A 22,873-nucleotide genomic window follows, 5' to 3' on the forward strand; every position below is an offset into this window, starting at 1 on the left:
GTTATGTACATACGCAAGCTTCAATAAATGTTGTACGCGCTGAGTCACAGTAAAACAGTAATATCTTTCTACAAAACATGAGAACTAACCTTTGATAAATCCCCGAAAGAACGGTCTCATTCCCATACATTTTTTACATTCAGGTGCTCCAGCCGATCGGAAATCGTAACGTGAGGTTTCATTTTGAGCTGCTGTTCGCGCCACTTGTTGATTACTTGCTCCTTCTTGTTTAATTCTTTCGCGTGGCCGGATGATTGCTCCTGGGAGGGTAAAGAAACGAATTACCGAATGAGACCGTACATTATTAGTCTTCATCTTACCAATGTTAGATAAGGTTTCAGCAGCAGGGCCATGTTACGCTCAGTCTGTTCGTACTCGCGCTGGAGCGTGTCCACCGATCGGGGAGTCACGCGTTTGACTAGACGGTACTTTCCTCGGAAGATATGACCATTGACACTCTTTTTGAACATATTTATCACGGTTAGTCTCATTTTAACAATAAGTTTTTGCACAAATTTCACAAAATTTAATCGATTACAACCAGCACGCAGGCCAGTTTTCGATCTTTTTCCTGTCAAACTTCAAACGATAAATCTCGCGTAACAGTTGAAAAAGACCTATCTTCGTTAATCGATTCTATAACAAATTTCTCGCTAAGAGCAACCGTAACGGTCGTTGTCATTTGCGTGACTATTTTAACAGCGCACAGCGCTCTCATTTTAGTTTAGTCACTCTTCTCCACACCGGTCGCTGCTATCGCGGTTATCAATTTACTCGCCGTAGTCCGTACCGGTAGTGAGCATTTTGACAATTCTACGAATAGCAACCTTTCTCCCGCGCTGCTATCGCGCTGCTAAATTTGGTAACGCGCTTCTCACCGAGAAGCCGACTGCTATTTTAGTTACTCGTATGGCAACCCCCGATACGGTAGCTGCGCTACACGGTAATCGCAAAAAACTCTTTTATGACTATAAAGTACACATTTTTGAATGAAAACGGGACTACCCACAAAATGAGTAAAATTTTACACATTTATGAGTAATTACTAGTACAAAAATGAATAAATTTTATGCATTTATGAGTACCAGATACTCATAAAATTTGTAAAAAATACACACATTTTAGGTGTAGTCCCGTTTTAGCCGAATATGCATACTTTATAGTCAAAATTGAGTCCTTTATAGTCATTTTTGCGTATTTTGCGGTTTCCGTGTATGATGAGGGCTGCTAAAATGAGTTTAGCAGCGTACCGTTACGGTTGCTCTAATACCATTGACAGACATACAAAGCAGTACGGCAGTACCGTTCGACCGAGGGTTCGACAGAAGATGATGTTAAAACACTGTACAGACTGGAGAGTTATAACATGTTATAACGGTTGTCAAATAATTGCAACACAGAAACTTGTATACACATATGTGTTCATTTTTAGTAAACAGGGCCCCGCTGTTGTGTCACTTTTTGTCGAGTGAGTGAACTCAAATCCATCCGTGCACTCGTCTATTTTGCGGTTTCCGTGTAGAACGAGAAAACGATAAACAAGTGCACGGGTGAACTTTTGTTCATATACACAGCAAAAAAGTTGTTGAATATTACATCGAAACTGCTGCAACCAGGTCAATCCATCGGTTTTGTAATATCACATTGTACGATGTACATCGATTTTGCGAACAAAATAACATTCATTGATATAATATTGTATCTGCGTTTTGCTATTACATCATTATTTTCATACATCCCCTAATAAAAATTGTATGGTTAATTTGCTTAACGACGTGTTCTGGGTATCATCCAAACCATTTGTGGAATAGTTCAATGATTTGGGTTATCGTTCGTTTATGGTTATTTTTATTAGGGTCAGCTTGAATTACGTTGATCGATATTACATTTTTTTTGCTGTGTACTGAACAAAAATTAACACAACAGCGGGGCCCTGTTTACTAAAAATGAACACATGAATAATGCTCGCGTAAATTTTGAAAAGGGCCTATCATATTTTGTAAACAACTTTCTAGGTCCTTTTCACAAGAACCGAAGTACGCCCACGAAAACCAAGAGCACTATTGGGAAGGGGATAATTTCCCCTACCCGATGGTGTTTTTAGTTTGCGTGGGCGTATTCGGTTCGCACGAAAAGGGCTTAACAAGTTTTGTGTACAAAAGTTGATAGGCCCGTTTCAAATGCTACGCGAGTATTATTCATGTGTTCATTTTTAGTAAACAGGGCCCCGCTGTTGTGTCGCTTTTTGTCGAGTGAGTGAACTCAAATCCATCCGTGCACTAGTCTATTAGGTTTTGCACCGTCGGGGTTAACCTCAATCTGATGACAGTTCAGTGGTACTGTTTACGTGGACTTAGTCGTTTTTTTCTTGGGTAGATTTTCTCGATAATTTTTCAGACTGCAGTGAGATGTAAACCACACTTCTGCATTGTCCACGAGCAACATCCTTTCACCGCGCTGTTCCTCGACAATTTTCAAGTTAAAATTCGGAAATTTTAGAATTTGTTTTTTCGAAAAAACGACTAAGTGCTTGTAAACAGTACCACTGAACTGTCAAAAAGGTTCAGCCGATTAACACTGAGTTCATTCGTGACGTCACGCTGCAGAACCTAATTAGGTTTTGCACCGTCGGGGTTAACCTCAATCTGATGACAGTTCAGTGGTACTGTTTACGTGGACTTGGTCGTTTTTTTCTTGGGTAGATTTTCTCGATAATTTTTCAGACTGCAGTGAGATGTAAACCACACTTCTGCATTAGGTTTTGCACCGTCGGGGTTAACCTCAATCTGATGACACTTTAGTGGTACTGTTTACGTGGACTTAGTCGATTTTTTCTTGGGTGGATTTTCTCGATAATTTTTCAGACTGCAGTGAGATGTAAACCACACTTCTGCAATGTCCACGAGCAACATCCTTTCAACGCGCTGTTCCTCGACAATTTTCAAGTTAAAATTCGGAAATTTTAGAATTTGTTTTTTCGAAAAAACGACTAAGTGCTTGTAAACAGTACCACTGAACTGTCAAAAAGGTTCAGCCGATTTACACTGAGTTCATTTGTGACGTCACGCTGCAGTACCTAATTAGGTTTTGCACCGTCGGGGTTAACCTCAATCTGATGACAGTTCAGTGGTACTGTTTACGTGGACTTAGTCGATTTTTTCTTGAGTGGATTTTCTCGATAATTTTTCGGACTGCAGTGAGATGTAAACCACACTTCTGCAATGTCCATGAGCAACATCATTTCTACGCGCTGTTCCTCGACAATTTTCAAGTTGAAATTCGGAAATTTAAGAATATTTTTTTTCGAAAAAACGACTAAGTGCTTGTAAACAGTACCACTGAACTGTCATAAGATTGAGGTTAACCCCGACGGTGCAAAACCTAATAGACACGCTATATACACGCTATTTCAAAACTTCCCAAATTTGGGTAGAATCCACCCAGATCTGTCAAAACTGAACCTACCCAAAAATGTTGGAAGTGACAAGTTGACAAATTAACAACGTTGATCGGATTCATGTCGATGTCGTTCATTTGTAAAATTATAACTCCCAACACATTTTACCCATTTTCGGGTAGGTTCAATTTTGACCGATCTGGATGGATTCTACTCAAATTTGTGGGGTTTTGAAATAGCGTGTAGTCAAATTTGACAAACGCTAATCAAAAATTAGAACGGGAAATGCGATCCGCGGCATTTTATAGATGAGTATTTTCTAAAAATTATCACTTTTTTACGTAGTTTCAAGCAAGTTTAATTTTTAAAACTGCGGTCTGCCGCTCGATTGATTTCGATCATGAATTTTGCACCGGTAACGCCGAGAGCCTTTGTGGCAATACAAAATTTAAACATTGCCGAGCTGGCACAGTGCAGCGCTGTCGAAATCCGTCCTCTGTTGCCGTGTCTGGTACGAATGAGTCTACTACCGCCACTGGATGGGACAAAAAGTTGGATGGATAATCGGAAACAGTTGCTCTCGATACTGGCCGGAATAGAGGTAGTAAATAACATCGTATCACTGCTGCAGGTCAGCTTTCACGAGCTGGAGGTGGACGTAAAGAAGGAACAGCAGCTGAGGTATTTTTCCATTGGTATAGTTGTTTGTGTGTACGTAATGCTGGATATTAATTTTAGGCAAAAGATTGGATATACGGCTCAGGATTCCGCCCAATTTCATAGCCTTCCGAATGGGGTGGTAATGGGTTTCGAAAGAGCCGACATCGTCAGCAAAGTCCGAGTGGTTCTGTCGGAACTGTTCTACATCCAGGCACAGGTCGTCGAACAGACGGCTCAGGTTGCGGCCCAAAAGTCTTCGAATGAAGTTGTAATCAAAAAGTCGGAGTTATTTGACAACGATATTTACCTGGAAGAAATTGCTGATATAATTTGTATAGCCCTGGCGGAGCTTCCATCGCTTTTGAATCTGCTTGAAGTGGTCGATACGCTTCTGTACGTAAACAATGGTAGCAGAATAGTTTGCTGGGTGGTTGCCAATATGCCGGATTGCTTCCGCGAGGTGGTGACGGCTCTAATAACAAATGGAGACGAAGATACACCGGATGGCAAGCTTCGGTTGGCTGCCCTCTACGAATTGTGTGAAATGAATCCAAATCAGGCTTTGACAACGAGAACGATTTGCGTGGAACAAACGAAAATGCCTTCTTTAATGCTGAAGCTCAGTTTAAAGGATCCGCAAAATTTGGTTTGTATTTTCTGTTACCACAGGTGAAATTTAATATACTAAACTGTTGTAATGATTGCAGGTTGCTTTTGTTTCTGGATTATTACTAGGAAACGATCAAAACATTCGACAATTTTTTGCACTGTATGTTCGAACCAGTCAAAAACGAAAAGGAGACGCATTGCATCTTTTACGTGACGAATTACTGAAACAGTTGCAGAATATTATAGTTTTTTCGCATAATTCTCAGTTGCCGGAGGAATATGTGGTGCAATCAGCAGCCATGTTGCGATTGTATTGTGCGCTTCGTGGTATTTCCGGAATCAAGTTTACCGATGAAGAGATAATGTATCTGATGCAACTGATCACTTCAAAGCCACCACCGACACCGGCTGGTATTCGTTTTGTGTCACTTGGCCTATGTATGTTGATAGCTTGTCCATCGATAATTGCCCATCAAGGAATTGAAGCCAAGATAATCGAGTGGATTCAGTGGTTGATTAAGGAGGAAGCATACTTTGAAAGTGTCAGTGAAGTTTCGGCATCGTTCGGAGAAATGTTGCTTCTGATGGCAATCCATTTCCACAGCAATCAGCTGAACCATATTTGCGAGCTGGCCTGCTCTACGCTAGGCATGAAGTTTCCCCTTCGATCAAACACGATCACTCGTATGAAGTACATTTTTACCCAGGAAATCTTCACGGAACAGGTTGTTGCTGCACATGCAATCAAAGTTCCGGTAACAGCAAATCTAAATGCGAACATTCCCGGTTATTTACCAGTGCACTGCATCCATCAGCTGCTAAAGTCGCGGGCCTTTTCCAAACACAAGGTGCCGATCAAAAATTGGATTTATAAGCAAATCTGCACTTCAGTAACGCCCCTGCACCCTGTGCTTCCTGCTTTGATTGAAGTGTATGTGAACTCCATAATCATGCCTAACCAGAAGGGTCCGATCGAGCACACCCACAAGGCACTATCCGAACAGGAGATTCAGCAGATTTTTCAGAATACCGCATTCGCTGCCAAGCAGGTGAGTATTTTAGAACCCTTTCAACATTTTTCCTCTCAACTTGGCGATTTTCGATTACTTTCCCATTAGTTAATTGAGAGCTTTTCTATGTCTTATACATTCTATTTTGTGGCAAACAGAACAATGCTTTATTCACAGGAATGAACAATATAAAAATGCACAGTAGTTTTTGTGAACAAAACTCCTGTTCTCGTGATTCAGAGAAGGCCTACAGAAAACAAGAACACCATCGGTTTTTCATAGGCGAGCTTTGATTCACGAGAAAAGAGCATTTAGTGTGTACTAAACAAAATACTCCAATTCAGCAGGAATTTGCGAAGCAAAAAACTAACAGCAACAATGAAATGGAGCAAGCCGAATCCAGCCAGGCGGAAGAAGCAGCGACACTAAGCAACACAAACTTGACCCCTCAGCTGCTGCTACTTTACTACTTGCTGCTGTACGAGGATGTCCGACTGAGCAATATGGTCAATATCATCACCAGTGGTCGTCAGGTGAAAAGTTATTCGAACGAGTTTATGTCGGAATTGCCGATAAAGTATCTTCTACAGCAAGCGCAAAGGAATCAACAGGAGTACAGTGTCCTTTTCAGTCCTCTACTACGCTTGCTGGTAACGCACTTTCCGCATCTTTCGCTGGTGGACGATTGGATAGATGAGGAATGTATTTCAGTTGAGCACACATCGAATGTGCCACTCAGCGAGCTCAACTTGCTCGAAGCCTTCGAAGAAATCGAACTCAATCCCGGAAAAACTATCAAATGGTTGAAGATAATGATGAGAAAAGCCCCCACGGATTTATGGCCTTTGGCGGAGACTTTTATACGCTATTTCAAGGCGATACTCAGTTGTACAGTTCCACGACAAATCCAAGAACTGTACAAAAATGTTTGGATCCGGCTGAACACTGTCTTCCCTAGGCGTCTTTGGGTGATGTCGATCAATGCCCTGATGCCCGAGGATGCCGTGACGAGAAATTTCACACTCACGCAAGAGAACATACTGATTGATCCTTTGCAAGTGCTACGTTGTGACGAACGTGTGTTTCGCTGTGCCAGTGCATTGGCAATCGTTTTGCGGATTCTGCAGGCCAGTTTGGCAGCATCGAAAAGTCAACTAACACGTCACATGCTGGACAAACCGCTAATCGACGTTGGAAACCAGGTCAAGTCGGATACTGACCGTGAAGAGCTTAAGCTAGCTCTGGTTGCTTCTCAGGAAAGTGTGGCAGTGCAAATTCTCCTCGAAGCGTGTCTCGAAACGGAAGACGATCGTATCAAACCGGGTCGCCAATGGGCTCTTCGGGAGATTCGGGGAGTTATATGCTCCTACATCCATCAAGTTTTCATAGCAGAGCCATCACTTGCTAAGCTTGTACACTTTCAAGGATATCCCCGTGAGTTGCTTCCGATGACGGTTCGTGGCATTCCGTCGATGCATATTTGCCTGGACTTCGTACCGGAACTGCTTAGCATGGTCGAAATGGATAAACAGATCTTTGCTATAGATCTCACCTCTCACCTGTCTCTACAATATGCGCTTCCAAAATCGCTCAGTATTGCGAAGCTTTGCCTGAATACAGTTACTACACTTTTGGGAGGTAAGTGCGACCTAGATTAAACGTTCGAATTTAATACGAGATTAAAGCTATTTTCATCTTTCAGTGCTCTCCAGTGATACGCGTATTGAAATGTTCCGAGCCGTGCTTCCGTGCATTGTCCGATTTTCCGAAGCTTTCCCACCCCTGTTGGACGAATGTATAATGTTCTTGATGCAACTTGGACGCATCGCCGAGTCGCAATCCGCGCTAGGTCGGTCGGTTTCGTTGCCTAACCTATATTTAGGTCCCGAGGCGAAGGTCCGTTCACACAGTAAACGTTCCCAATATGCCGAAAAGCTGGTCGATGAAATCAAAGAAACATTCAGTAAACTATTGGACGATGCTGTCATGAATCCGAAAATTTATTGACTTTACTTTTTTATACAAGTGTGTATCATCTGGAGTACAATAAACGAACATTGTCGGACTTCTTCCGATATGTTGCTATTTTCGTCGCATCCCAATTATTCCTGCGCTTCAATTGTGTAAATTCTGATGGAGCTTCTTGAATAATGTTCATTGAACCATTTGTTTTGTATTCGTAAAGAGTTGCCTTTGGTCGGTTGGTCCAGTATTTTGTTGATACTAGAATGGCGTTTGGCTCAATTGCAGCTAGGCTAAGTTTTTCTTTTTCATTTCTGTCATTCGGTTCAACCGTCCGCTTCCTTATTTGTTTCATCCTTTTATTTCTAGGGATCGTGACAGGGCTCTCCTCAATATCCGTGGCCTTCAATTGCGAATCGCACTCACGTAACAGTTTGACGCCATAGTTTTTTAATGACTTGCCTGATTTTCGTACGGTTTGGTTGTTTAAATCAACGAAAGTAATTTTCTGATCGATGATCATAGACAGCTTCTTGCCGATAAACTTCTTCATAGACTCTGTAACGTTGATTTCGCTTTGGAAAACATTCTCTTCTACCAAATAACGGTTCGACTTTAGGCCGTCAACTGGTTTTGCTGAACTTTTTGAGTGACCTGAATATCAATAGGTAGGAAGTTAATATTATCCTATCTAGCAATCATCAAAATGCAACTGTAATCTCACCTAGATCCGGATCTTTCTGAAACATTGCATCATTGATTAAGGTTGTATCAGCGGCTTCCAGAAATTTTTTGATGTTTTCATCTTCCGACTCTGAACTGGACATATTTTCGTTACCGTTAAATTTGGATAATTAAAAATGATTTTTTTTTTTTTTTTGTTTGCTGTTGTCTGATGACGGCTAAGACCATGGTTGGTCCATCTTGCCAGGTGTTCTTGGTTTTGATTCATAGATGTAATTTTATTTCCTGAATGAAGCGGGTGATCTGCTTCATCGTTGTCTCACATTCATCTTGCAGTATCCCGACGAGCGGCATGCAGTATTCCAGTGCTGGGAATTTGCTTCTGATACGGTTGAATTTCGGGCAAATGTACAATATGTGCTCTAGGTTTTCCGTCTCATCGCATTCGGTGCATCGGTCATTTGGTTCCATTTTGAACATCGCTTTTCTTTCTTTCGTTAGGGTGTGCCCTGCTCTTATCCTGCTCATGATTCTTTTTTCTTCCGTTGATAGTATCAAGTTTTTGAACCAAATATTCCTGCGTGGTTGTGCTTGTACTGATCTGTACCATTTACCTTTATCTTGACTCGTAGCTTCGAAGACTCTTCTCCATTCCTCCCACGATTCTTTTTTTGCTAGAACTATCGCATCTCCGAAGGTGATTGAGTTGTGTATGCTTTGGGTCCCTTCTGTTCTCCTAACTGCTTTTCCGTCTACTATTTCGTTGCCCTGGATTCCTGAGTGGCTCGGGATCCATTGGATTTTCAAGTTTCGGCATTCAACTTTTTGAAATAGTTCAACTATATTGCTGGCTATGTAGTTGTCTGGGACTTCCTTCCTGTTCCTCAGGATGGCGCATGGTAGTAACAAATTAGAAAAAGATTTGCGTTTTTTTTTTATTAAAATTTAAACGAATTTCAATATGCGATAGTTTGTAGTTTTCTGCTTGCGGCGGTTGAATTAAACAGAACTTCAGCAGATGAGGGAACATGTAGCGTATTTCTTCGGTTGTTGTCACTTCGGATTCGGATCGGTGACCAGTTTCGAAATCGGGATTGGAACCGGAAGATTTGGATACGTGATTCGTGTTGTTTACGCATAGAAAGGATCGTTATGATGACGGTGGCTGAATCTGTATTAATGAAATTAAGAAAATGAAATAATTTTAGCTAACTACCGTGTAGTAGGTACGATGAATTTGACGACGTGGATGAGGATTACGAGTTTGAGTGGTCTATCATGTGGACGCGGATGTAGATGTGAAGTGGCCTATGATCAGGACATGCATGGGATCAAAGCTGGGACACCAGGACAGAATGTAAACGACCAGTTTTTCCTGTTTTGGGTTGAGGGATGGGTTTTTTCATACTGATCACGAGCTGTAACAAAAAAGTGTATTATACGTCGTCCTCAATTCCTTTACCTATTATCGTGAGAGATGTTAACAAACGTTCCATGTGGGACTAAGAAGGCATCCTCTTGCAAGAAAAGGTTACTCCCCTTGACGATAATTAGTAAAGGAACAGTAAAGCATTAAATATAGAAATCTACATGTAACAATGCATATGACAAAAACATTACTAAGAGGGGGTGTCTTCATTTTACTCAATTTAGCGTACCGTAATTAATGGATTGCTCCTAAGTAAAGTAAACTCATAATTAATCATATTGTTGAGCAGCTTTAAAACGTTATTCTACCAGCGATTTCAAGAATATATTAATATATATATATAATATATTTTCACGAAGTTCTAGAAGAAATTTTGTTTAAATATTGTTCCACGGCAAAGTTCGAGTGGTAGGAAACGTCGTTTTAAACTGTTCGTATGATGTGATGCATTATTGATACGGGAAATGCATAAGGTATTTCAAGATCAGTAGGCAGTTTGGTCAGTATGGAAGACAAATGTGACGATGTTGAAGATTTGCATACTCATCAGAACAAATACGGGGTATGGCATATTCAAGACGATATAAGATTTGGTGCTGTTATTGGAAGCATCACGGGATCAGTTGCAACAATTATAATCACTTTTGCACGACTCTTTTTAATAGAACAATTATGAAAATGAATTTAAGCATTGAAAGGCTGAATCGCTGGTTCACCTTGAGCTTTTTGTGACTCGATGAACATTTTCACAAGGTTGTTGACGGTGGCCCGGGTGCTGGTTTTGCGGGTTTTATACATTACGCAAGAAAAAAAATCGTCCAACCTAGAGAGCGATCGCGGAGCCGGAATTCCAAGCACTGAAAGGCTTTTGAAAAGCGTGTCGATGCCAAGATACGAGTTGGCGCACTCTACGAGAACCGCCTTGTCAACGATAACAAACAAGCGACCGCTCTTCATCGGCTGTTCTAGGCACAGGAGATGGGGTTCAGATGAGGTATTGGGATTGATTAGGTATTGGCTGAGAGCATCATCATCGGTAGGCTGGTTGAAGAAAAAAATACAATGAAGCAAATTCATGAAAAAGCTCCATCCAGCATTTCCGAAAATATATCAGATAGAAATAAAGAGCATTACCTCCATCCACCGGATCAACGCCCCTGCCGCTTCTACGTCCGATAGGTCCAGTCGCACCGAACTACCATCAGCCTTTCGTCGAATTCCCTGCATCGGCATCCTGGCCATTATGCGGAGGCATCCCCGAATGTAGTCTGTCAGTATGAGGAAACAAATAAATAGTACATAGTATCGGTAAAATTTTGTTTGTACTACAAATATTACTGACTCACCATCTTCCACCGTCTGGAACTTGTGGGTCGAGAAGAGCAGACACTTCGCCAGCACTGCCATCATGTCTGGCCCATTTTCGCTTTCAGGATGCATGCGTAGGAACGCCTGGTGAATCTAGATGAATGTAATGTTAAGGTGGAATTTACTTTGATGCATATTCGGATTGCAGGATGCACAAATTTGTCGGATAGTAGGGGGGGGGGGGGGTACTGTATATATGTTTGAGTTATCGCAACTATAGTATGTTCCAGTAATGACCTATGGAAATCCGGCATAAACGCGAACCATGAGTTGACCTTAACAAAAAAGGGCAAAACTTTGGGTTGATAAGAACCATTGCCAACCAAAGTACGCCCACGCAAACCAACAACATCATCGGATAGGGGCAACTATCACCTTTCCGAAAGTGGTATTGGTTTGCGTGGGCGTGGTTCGCGTGTAAAGGGCCTTAGAAAGTTTGTTTACAAATGCTTTTGTGCCGTTATAAAATGTTATGCCTGATATCCACCCTAACTAAAAGGCGTAAGGGCGTAAGGTTACAAAAAATAACATACTAGCAATCCGTGGAAGGACCGAAAATGCGGAAAGATATCCAAGATTTCAGCAGCCGTTTTTTTCTTCTTAATCAACTGCTTAAGCAGCGGAAAGCAGACGGCCATTCCCTCTCGGATTTCCCGCATATTGGTTCTGGACGCCTCCATTTCGCTCAGCTGCGCCACTTTATCCTGCAGCTCATCTGGGACTGACTCTTCTGATTCTGGCTGCGGTTTGGGCCGCGTGTACGGACGCATCGCCGACGGCAGCATTTTTAGGATGTTTCGTATGCGATGGTAGATCAGCCCACTATGTGGCCCCTTTTCTTTACCTCCGTGGCACCAGAAGAACAATGACTAAAGATGGTAAGATTTTATTTTTTGTTAGAGATAACAGGAAATGTTCTTCACAAATTTAAACATACCTCTGTGGGATCTGCTTCGTTCGTACGAGTGTTGGCCAGCTGCGGAAACAGCCTACAAATCTGTTGAGCCAGGCTCAACATTTCATTTGTTGTCGGATAGCTGTAGTAAAAATAAAAATAATCAGTACAAAATGTTCGACAGATTACAGATTTGACGAGGGACACACAATAACCTTTAATTCCGACGCAGGCAAGAATGAAATTAACACAATTAATTACGTTAATTATACCCTGCTATTTTTCAAGTGCATTAATTACAGTCGTAACACAGACAAACAGACATAACACTCACAAGTTGTTCATCGAACAAGCATTTAACGATCAATTTAAAAGTATCTCAGTTGGTAGTACTGCCACCTGTGGCGCGCATAGTCAATTCCCTTGCGTTTGACGTTTACACACTACCACCATCTGTTCAGCGTACTACCATAGAGGTAACTCTAAGACTAGAAGGTCCCGAAATAACGTGCTCAACCTTTTGGCTCAGCTCTGGTACTCTCTTCGGTCCCAAGCTAATCGATTCACCCCTCGAAACATAGAAAAATCGACTAACCCCTTATTTTATCTGTCAAACTTTCATAGCAAATCAAAACAAACATTGTGTAGTAGTAGAATTTCGACTAGAATGGGGTACGGTAATCGTTTGCTTTGGACCAATAGGCTAGTCAAGTAGTGAGTCAATTTAAAATCGTTAGTTTCGTATTGATTGTTGGTACTACCCACCACAGTGTACTCAACAGATGGCGGTAATGTTTTAGCGACGATGTTTTACAATGAGAAATATTCAATGTGTTATGTCTGTTTGTCTGTGGTCGTAATTTCATAATTAAAGTCTTAACTACATTTTCAGTACCGTCAATTACATTTAAAGTACTATTAATTAGTTAAGTACTGCAAAATAATTCCCATTACTTTCATAACAATTTTAAAATGCTTTGATTACAATAAGTAGCTTGCATTTTAAGTTCGACGTAGCGGTCCTGGGTATTGCATGCGCCTCGAGGTTCGACTTACTCGCTTCCTTCGCAGATTCTTTTTTCCAGCTGGCTGCAGGCAACTCGCGTGATCCAGCAGAGTCCCTTATGGTCAGGAATTTGTCCTTTATCCAAGACTGGATAAAGGACCTTAATGCGGAATTTGGGGTCACTTTCAAAAGTTGACCTTGTGATTCCTTGGCTTGCCATGGTACAAGACGTTGATGGTTTCGCCAGCATTTCTTCGATAATTGAGAGGATGACGACCCTCGGACCCTTCTCCACAATACCCATATCAATTAAGTCTTTATCCTGGAGCAGTATCAAGGCTGTGTCGTCGATTTTTTGATCTGAAATTGTCATAGAACATGCATGCCTTTATTTGCTAATTTTTGTATATATTTTTTATTTCTTTATTAGAGTGACTTTCAGCCAGTGGCTGGTTCATCACCTCGTCTTATTTAAATGGTAGGTTCCTTTATTCTAAACGTGCAGTGAAAATACAAACTTCTCTTCGTGCAACATTATTTATTTTACTTAAATTTAACACAAAGCAAAACATTTAAAAAAAAAGTAAATACAAACACTTCACCTACTGAAAATTACATCAAATTAATTAATATTAACAGGTATTCACCAGTCGTTATACTTTAAACTAAAATACGAGTCCCCAGTTGGATCTCCCTGCTGTTTCCACAGGCTGTAAGTTTTTTTTGTTATCAATTTATTGGACTTTAAACGAAATATATTGTCGGTATCTTCAATTTTGTGGCTATTCAAAGCGTCGGAATACTGTTTGCATTTAATGGCCTGCACAATAAAAATGACGTCGTGGTCAACTGCTGCTATAATTTTGATTATCCCGTACATCAGGTCATCATTCACCGTAAATCTACACACTAATCCAGGTCTGAAGCTGGTGTTGTCAATTTTGCAGTGATTGATATATTTGACCGATTCCGGCAAGTCATAAAAAAGCGTAGTGGTGAATTCGAGTTGGTTTTTTGGAACAACTTTTGAAGAAATTACAGTTAATGTTCCAATTGTATAGGTATGTTTCAAAATGTTTTTGACTTGTCGGAAGTTTAATCGCTTAGCTATGCTATATGTCAAATTATTAAAATTGCCACACGTTTTGGCCAATGCCTTGGATTCCCGGAATTTGTTTTCAAACAACATACAACTATGGAACACGATTGGCCCATTTTGGCGAATAGTCTCAGTATAATGCGAGAGGTGGTGCAATTTATTAATCGGTGACGTGTTCGGAAAACAAGTTAAAAAAAGTGTGTAAAATCGGCCAATTTGAGTGTCTAGATCCTCGATCTGGGCATAATCTAATTTGCTGGAAAAGGCATAGTACGTAATTTTAAGCAAGCAACTGATCAATAACGAGAAATCGGTGTTGAACGAGAGGAACGTGTTGAACATGAATGGAAAAGCGCGAAGAAGCAACCAACTCTGAGCAGCCGACTGATTAATGTTATTTCCTTTAGCTTTTAGAATTGCAGCTTTAAAGTTGGCTGACGGTTTATCGCGGCTCTCCGCTATCCCGTAGTCAAATTCCTCTATTATTTCGTTCACTTTTTGTTCGGTTAAACTTTTTTGAATATTTACAAGCACGTTGAGAATTTTTTTGATAACCATCTTAACGACACCTTCCAGCAAATCGTGCATGGGGTCGAAGGTATTATTATGTGTGATATGGAAGTATTTCAATTCAGCTAAGGCACACTCTGTCACGATACCGCACTGATTTGGATGTTTGGTGCCTTGCTGCACAGCATCCAAATCCTGCTGAACGGATTCTTTGCTTCTATGTGGGTATTGATCTCCTAACTTCCCAGCATGTAGCTCGTCCCGGTTTGCATAACATGCTCTGCAAAATAACTTCGCTTTTGGAGACATAAACTCGAAAATCTCGTGCATGGCTAGTGTGTCACCTAAAACGTGACACAACACAGCTCTCATGGTCATCCAGCTTCCATCCTCCAACTTTATTAGGACGCCTTCCTCTGATTGGAGTTTCTCGAGGTCATCTATTAAAGGTCGCAACGTTGTCTTGTATCCATACCTTTACGTAGTAATGTAAAACGACTATTAATTATGGAAATGGATAGAGAACACTACATCCAGACAAGAGGTGAAGGGCACGAAACAGAAGAAAACATTGTAATATGAGCAGATTCATTTGGATGAAATTTTGCATATATTTTTACAATAAACCATTGTTGAAATATGTTTTGTTTTTTTTAAACATAGTACCTATGAAAACACATAATAGTGAAAAGCTGAAAGATTCACGTTCGAATCAAGGATCACTTACTTTTTTATATCTGCTGAACGTACGGTTAGTTCAAGGTAGATACGACTAGCGGAAGCGTTGATCGCTGGATGTATGTTGTTGATTTTAAAACTGAAGTTTGTTAGCTTCTGCTTCGTTCTGCGTGATCCGATTGGATTTAGATACTCGACATCATCGGAATGCAGGGAAATTCTCGCTGCCTCAGGATATTTCTGCAGAAACTCGTGCTCCTTGAAGCGTTGTCCGTCTTTGAAGTTACCGATGTAACCTTCATGCATTGGTTCTTCTTGGATCATTTTCTGTGCAGCATTGGAGCGCATCACTAGCGATAGTGTATCGACTATTGGGATGTAATGCGCCGTGTCCTTAACAATGCGATTTCTTTTTACAACCCTCATCTTCCGACCCTGTTTTGGATTCAGACGGACAACCTTAGTGACTTTCCGTTTGCCGAGAATTACCTCTTGTGTAACGGGTACAGCGCATCCTCCTTGCCACGCCAGATAAGAAAGGTTACCATCCGAACTTTTCACCTCTTCAACCAAATCTGCTGTGGCCAAGTTGTTGATCAAATTGATCGTATCGTTATCATCTAGCGGGATGGACTTCGATTTGACAAAATCTTGTACAATGTCAAGACGTAACATTGATAATCCTGCAGTATGGCTGCGGATGCCTGCATGAATGCAAGAATTTTAGTTTCCGGCAACGAAGGGTCACACCGCATATCGGTAACGAAGTTCCTGGCCCTGGTCAGAAGTGCTGACTTTGAGATAGGTGGCTCAAAAAACATCCGATTGTTTATTGCTGGTCCTGGTTTCCCAGATGGTCCTGCTTCCTCGTCATCCAACTCCATTTTTGATTCCCCTGAGGGTCCTGCTTCCTCTTGATCAAACTCCTCTGAGGGTTCCGGTACCTGCTCATCCATCGGCTCATCTTCTGGATGTTCCTTTACGATGTGCTTTTTCATGTCGTCGAACCTACCATACGTATAATGGCATTCCGGACACACAAACACGATACCAGCAGGCCTGCTTGTATTGATCTGATGGACATGTTTGTAATGTGATCTCAACTCGTTCACATATCCTGGCACCAATTTGTTGCAGTCCAGCATTTGGCAGCGCAAACCTTTCGGAGAAACGTGTGAAAATCATAGTTCTTTAGGTTCTGATCAATTTTACGTCACTTTCATAGACTGAACGGTTAACATTCGACACACATACTGAACTGAACAACAAGAGTTCTAACAATTAACTTGTAGCATTTGGTGAAGAAAAATCGTATGTACATGAAATTTGATAGATCCACCCTTGGATCCACCACTTCAGACACGGTGAGCCCCTCTGTGTTTGGCCCTACATACAGCTGTGAAGTGAAGAAATCACAGATTGATCTATTATGAGGAACCCCGCGTCGTCACGGCGGGTCTTGCACTGATGGTGGCATCACATCAAAACAGCTGTTTTTATCTATAGGCCTGTTAAATACTTAACGTAGAAATTTGTTGTTGTAGTCGTCGTCTTTGTCGCAGGGTTGCTTCCACTCACTTGCTAGAAAAAAATATTTTTGGAATTATGCAATCATTAGATGTTATAATGCTATGTTGCACTTGTAAGTAAGAAAAAGAGGGTGTAAGGTATGTGTTTGACTCATAAAACCTGACAATTTCGCTTTGAGAGCGTCACAATCAGCGATCTTATGATTCGTGAGCGTTCACTCAGAGTGAGCGCTCACGAGTCGTAAAATCGCTGATTGTGACGCACTGAAAGCAATATTGACAGATTTTATGTGTCAAACATATACTTCATGACCTCTTCTTGTAACTTACAAGTACTAATTAGCATTTAACTATTTCATGATTACATAATTCCGAAAAACATTTTTTTTATAGCAAGTGAGTGGAAGTAACCCTGCTTTGTCGTAGTCATTGGCAATACCATTCGAATATTTAAAATAAATCATTAACCGTAGAAACTATATGAACTCTCGCGTATCTCTGTCGTTCATTAAATACAAAGCGAAAACTTAATCGTGGAGCGGTGTGGTTTTGAGATACTCGATAACCCCGAGGGATCATTTTTGCTTACTGAGTTTATTCCCAAGCTCTTCCACAACAGAATAAATCGTATTTCTTGTGATCATGTGACAATATAGATCATGATGCAATACAGCGAGCTGAGGGAATGCTTAAAATTAAACTAACCTGTTAGCTTTGCCACCGACGCGGGGTCTACCTTGGCCGTAATCTTCTCCATCTGTATCGCTAAAACTCTCAAACTTGTATCGCTAAAACTCTCAAACTTGTCCTCAAACAAAACTTGCCAAACTTTCACTAAACAACAAAAATTCTTTTCCTTTGAACTGATGGCTCACTCGCAATGCAAAATATTTTTGCAATCTTCTGACAGCTTAGAAAACGAGAATAAGACGATTCTAAACATTAGTGGAATGTACTCAGTTTTGTGTATGTCTGGCTTACTCACGAGGTGAGCCAGAATAACTCATCACGACGTGGAAATCCACAATTTTCCTCATCGTATTGACAACTGAGTACAAAAAACTCTCTCACTGAGTTACTGTCATTGGCCGTGTACGTGTGATTTTTAAACGTCACCCGTCACTGAAAAAGATTAATTCCTACTGCCACCTGTTTGCTTATGTTATAGTACGTTCAGACTACAGAGTTATAACATGTTATAGCGCTATCTTGATGGTGGTTTCTGTGTTGCAATTAGTTGACAACCGTTATAACATGTTATAACTCTCCAGTCTGGACAGCGTTTTACTTAGGTTTTGAAAACGAAACTGAGAAATTTCTAAAAGCGTAGGTTAAGTCAGTTAAGTGTATTTTTAGGAAATCGTTTTTTTCGCACATTTCAAGCTGAACTTCGTCGACTTTCTCTTTCGCACATTAAAGAGCCTAAATTTATAAATTCAGGCTCTGCTAGAGTCGAGCGCTGCCTACCCACTGCCTTACAAAACCTTTTTGACAACAAAAATGCTGTAAAAATAACAAAAAAATATTTTATTTTCTTGGTACATAGGTACCTATCAGCATATAAATAAATAAGGATATTTATTTATAAATTGTTCTGATCCCTGCGTCGTACAAAACCGCTCGAGTTAGAATCCGGTTCACTACCGGACATGGTACCGAGTTAATCACGTTCAGCCGCATCGCCGCATCGCACTTGTGGACCACCACCATCGAATTACTAGTCAGCACTAATTAGTCCGGTGCAGTATAGGTTCTAGAACGGGGGCTTGTTGAACAAATCCGTTAAAATGACCAACAATCACGTGTCTTATCGATTCCCTCGCCAATGAAGTCAGCCGGTAAGCTGTTGCTTAGGAAATCCGCAGCATTCTCAAACGGATAGTGATTCTGTGTGAAGGGCATCGAACCGGACTCGAACCAGCAATCACTGTGGAGAATATCCCAGGAAATTCAACGGGATTTCAAAGTGGTCGATGGCTCTATGGCGAACGCTCATTCGCACACAAGAGTATTTATCCAGCTCTTCAATGCTTCCGATGCATGCAACTGGCTGGCCAGCCGTAAAAATCCACGGTGATGTCAGCGATCCTGAGTATCTAAAATTGAGAACCTTGCTAAAAACTAAAAAAACTGAATTGTAATCTTAAAAACTAACCGAACAACTGCAAGCTTCATCCTGTCAACGTTTCAATTTAATAAACATTGGACGAATTCCTCGCCAATATTCGAACTTAGTATAATCAACAATCAATACGAAACTAACGATTTTAAATTGGCTCACTACTTGACTAGCCTATTGGTCCCAAGCAAACGATTAACGTAGCCCATTCTAGTCGAAATTCTAGTACTACGCAACGTTTGTTTTGATTCGCTATGAAAGTTTGACAGATAAAATGAGGGGTTATTGGTTTTTTCCATGTTTCGAAGGGTGAATCGATTAGCTTGGGACCGAAGAGAGTACCAGAGCTGAGCGAAAAAGTTGAGCACGTTATTTCGGGACCTTCTAGTCTTAGAGTTACCTCTATGGTATAATTATGGGATCAAATTTTAAGCCGATCTATGCATAAACATTGCTTAACCATAACATGTTTAAATTTTAATCTTTCTTCGATTAGTTATATTTTTGAGTGTAGCATTGGTGCTCAGCACGGAAAACATGTGTGATTTTTAAACGTCACCCGTCACTGAAAAAGATTAATTCCTACTGCCACCTGTTTGCTTATGTTACTTAACGAAAACGAAACTGAGAAATTTCTAACAGCGTAGGAAATCGTTTTTTTCGCACATTTCAAGCTGAACTTCGTCGACTTTCTCTTTCGCGCCTAAATTTATAAATTCTGCCTACCCACTGCCTTACAAAACCTTTTTGACAACAGATGACGCAGGCGTAGAAATGAGAAACGATGAAGATGTCGCCAATAAGACGAGTAGTAAGAAAAAATATAATTTCTACGCCAGCGTCATCTGTTGTCAAAAGGTTTTGTAAGTGGCAGCATGATTTTTTGATTTTGAAAATTGCCACTTGGCGCTACTAGCACTTAGTGTCTTAGTCAGCGCCATTAGTTTAGAGAAATTTTGTTCGAGCCGTGTCGTGTTGTCGTTGTCGATGTCGATTTGCGTCGCAAATTTTTCTGATGTGATGTGTGACGTCATCCGTCACTGAAAAAGATTAATTCCTACTGCCACCTGTTATATGTTTTGAAAACGAAACTGAGAAATTTCTAAAAGTTAATCGTTTTTTTCGCACATTTCAAGCTGAACTTCGTCGACTCTTTCGTACATCTCTATCTATATCTTCTATCTTCTTCTTCTATATATATAAAAGTGGATGTATGTTTGTATGTTTGTATGTTTGTATGTTGATATGTTTGTATGTTTGTATGTTTGTATGTATGTTCCAGCATAACTCCAGAGTTACGCATGGACCGATTTCTACCAAACTTGGCAAACCTCACTTTAAGAAGATGGTTATAGGGTGATTGGGAAGACGGGGGGTCCGAAGATTAAGCCGAGGGGCGTATAGCGTGCTTCGATTTTTTTTGCATTTTTCACCACATGTAAAATGTTACAAGACATGAAAAATGTTGCACGACACGAAAAATGTTGCACGACATAAAAATGTTGCACGACATGCAAATTGTTGCGCGACACGAAAAATGCTGCACGACATGAAAAATGTTGCGAGTATGAAATATTTTGAACGACCTGAAAAATGTTGCGTAACATGAAGAATGTTGCACGACCTGAAAAATGTTGCGCAACAAGAAAAATGTTGAACGACCTGAAAAATGTTGCGCAACAAGAAAAATGTTGCACGACATGAAAAATGTTGCGTGACACGAAAAATTTTGCACGACACGAAAAATGTTGCACGACATGAAAAATGTTGCGCAACAAGAAAAATGTTGCGCGACACGAAAAATTTTGTTAGACACGAAAATGTTGCGTGATACGAGAAATGTTGCATGATTTGAAAAATGTTGCACGATATGAAAAATGTTGCGTGATATGAAAAATGTTGCGTGACATGAAAAATGTTGCACAACATGAAAATGTTGGGTGACATGAAAATGTTGGGTGACATGAAAAATTTGCATGACATGAAAAACTTACGTGACATGATAAATGTTGCGCGACGCAGAAAATGTTGGTGTTGAAACATTGCGCAACATGAATCAACATCAAATGTTGGTGTTGAAACATGAATCGCGACTTTTAAAATGTGCACGACCTGCAAATACGATAAGAAAACTACCTTGCACTACCTAAAAAAACTTTCACCTCTATTCTGGTTTTCGAACGAATCGAATCCGTCATACAAAAAAAAAATTTTTTTGTATGTCGAATCCGATTTGTTGAATTGTTATGTGTTATGAAAAATGTTGTTTTTGTTGTTGTTGTTATGTGTTATGAAAAATGTTGTGCAGTATGAAAAATGTTGCATGACATGAAAACTGTTACACGACTTGAAAAATGCTTCGCGACATAAAAAATGTGGCACGATATGAAAATTTTCGAACGAAATCATGAATGTTGCCCGTTGTATACATGCAAAATTGTGAACGACAACATTCAAAATGTTGCCCGACATGAAAAATGTTGCGTGACATGAAAAATGTTGCACGATATGAAAAATGTAGCACGAAAGTAAAAATGCTGCGCAGCATAAAAAATGCTAAGCTACGTTAATAGTTGTACTACATAAAAATGTTTCGTGACATAGAAAATGTTGTTTGTCATGAAAAATGTTGCACGACATGGAAAATGATGCACGACATGGAAAATGGTGCAAGGCATGAAAATGTTGCAGGATACGACAGTTTTTTCAAAATATAGAAAACGTTGCATGACATGAAAAATATAACGCAACTTTAAAAATGTTGCATGATATGACAATTGTTACACGACACGAAACATGAAATGAAAAATATTTCACAACATGGAAATTATTTCACGACATAAGAATGATTAACGACACAACAAATGTTGCGTGAGAAAAAAAAGTTGCACGACATTAAAAATAATAAACGGCATGAAACATGTTGCGAAATATTGAAAATGTTGCACGACGTAAAAATGTTGCATGACAGAACAAATTTAAACTTAATGAAAATTTTTGTACGACACCAAAAATGTTGCGTGACAATGAATATGTTGAAAAATGTTGCGCGATCGGGGTAAGTTGAACGGCAAAACGAATGTTGCACGCCATGCAAAATGTTGCATGACATGAAAAATGTTGCACGAAACGACTTATTTCGCGTGAAATAACTCGGTTGCTCGGAATGAGAAATATTGCTCAACATGTAAAATGTCACATGACACAAAAAACGTTGTATGACATGGAAAATGTTGCACGACACAATAAATGTTGCGTAAAATGAAAAATTTTGCACGACACGAAAAAGTTGCACACCACCAATAATATACCGTGAAAAATGTACTGAAAATATGTTGAACGATTGAAAAATGTGCGACTTTTTTTATCTATAGGGGACGGTAGTTTTATTGTGACCCTCAAAAAGGTAGAGGCCATAAAGGTGCTAAGTTTAAAGTTGTACTCTATAGAGGAGTTTTCTATGTTTCACTTTGAAGCGAAACAGATTAATTTTTTTTTCATCATTTATTTATTTATGTCGGAAAGAAAATGTCCTTTCTCAAATCCAAATACAAGATGCTGGAATGAATTTAAAGATCGGCGGTCATGTGACGTCAAAAGCGCCCCTGAATCCATGCCATTTGATAATCTATCATTGGCAGATGGAGACTTTCCGTTATCCAAAATATTTCAAATACCCTACAATCTGGGTATTTTCGGAAAGGAGGTGACGTGTACAGGCCAGAAATCGATTTAAATTTAAATCTAGAGAGGTTTCACTCAGTCTTTTAGTATAGCCCTAGGTTAATGATACTTCTCTCGATTTTCCTCATATTCGAAAAGTAAACGGTATTCTCTGTTGGGTTAAATGGGTTAAAGAGACGGGCATGCGTTTATTAAAAGCCTCTCTTTAAAGCTTCTTTTTTCTAATAATCCTTG

The 22,873-nt window shown here is 40.1% G+C and overlaps 3 protein-coding genes across 4 annotated transcripts; 1 reads left to right on the top strand and 2 right to left on the bottom strand.

Moving 5' to 3' along the window:
- Positions 1–29: 29 nt before the first annotated feature.
- LOC135701284 (large ribosomal subunit protein mL63) lies at positions 30–556 on the bottom strand. The gene is made up of 2 exons (XM_065222025.1): positions 321–556; positions 30–260 (listed from the first exon to the last, which is right to left on the bottom strand). Exons 1-2 carry the CDS (start codon positions 489–491, stop codon positions 117–119), a joined length of 315 nt encoding a protein of 104 aa, XP_065078097.1. The 5' UTR covers positions 492–556; the 3' UTR covers positions 30–116.
- Positions 557–3,664: 3,108 nt separating this feature from the next.
- Positions 3,665–7,683, top strand: IntS2 (integrator complex subunit 2). 2 transcript variants are annotated; one of them, XM_065222018.1, is made up of 5 exons: positions 3,665–4,078; positions 4,136–4,703; positions 4,765–5,715; positions 6,021–7,314; positions 7,379–7,683. In XM_065222018.1, exons 1-5 carry the CDS (start codon positions 3,798–3,800, stop codon positions 7,681–7,683), a joined length of 3,399 nt encoding a protein of 1,132 aa, XP_065078090.1. In that variant the 5' UTR covers positions 3,665–3,797. The 2 variants fall into 2 exon arrangements, with proteins under 2 accessions (XP_065078090.1, XP_065078091.1); XM_065222019.1 differs by having other exon boundaries at positions 6,024–7,314.
- A 25-nt stretch (positions 7,684–7,708) lies between these two features.
- On the bottom strand, positions 7,709–8,499 carry LOC135701280 (uncharacterized). The gene is made up of 2 exons (XM_065222020.1): positions 8,363–8,499; positions 7,709–8,292 (listed from the first exon to the last, which is right to left on the bottom strand). Exons 1-2 carry the CDS (start codon positions 8,463–8,465, stop codon positions 7,709–7,711), a joined length of 687 nt encoding a protein of 228 aa, XP_065078092.1. The 5' UTR covers positions 8,466–8,499.
- Positions 8,500–22,873: the final 14,374 nt, after the last annotated feature.

Source organism: Ochlerotatus camptorhynchus, unplaced genomic scaffold, assembly GCF_037179485.1.
Source record: "Ochlerotatus camptorhynchus isolate MF236.1 unplaced genomic scaffold, CSIRO-AGI_Acam_v1.1 ptg000152l, whole genome shotgun sequence".
Taxonomy (NCBI): Eukaryota; Metazoa; Arthropoda; class Insecta; order Diptera; family Culicidae; genus Ochlerotatus; species Ochlerotatus camptorhynchus.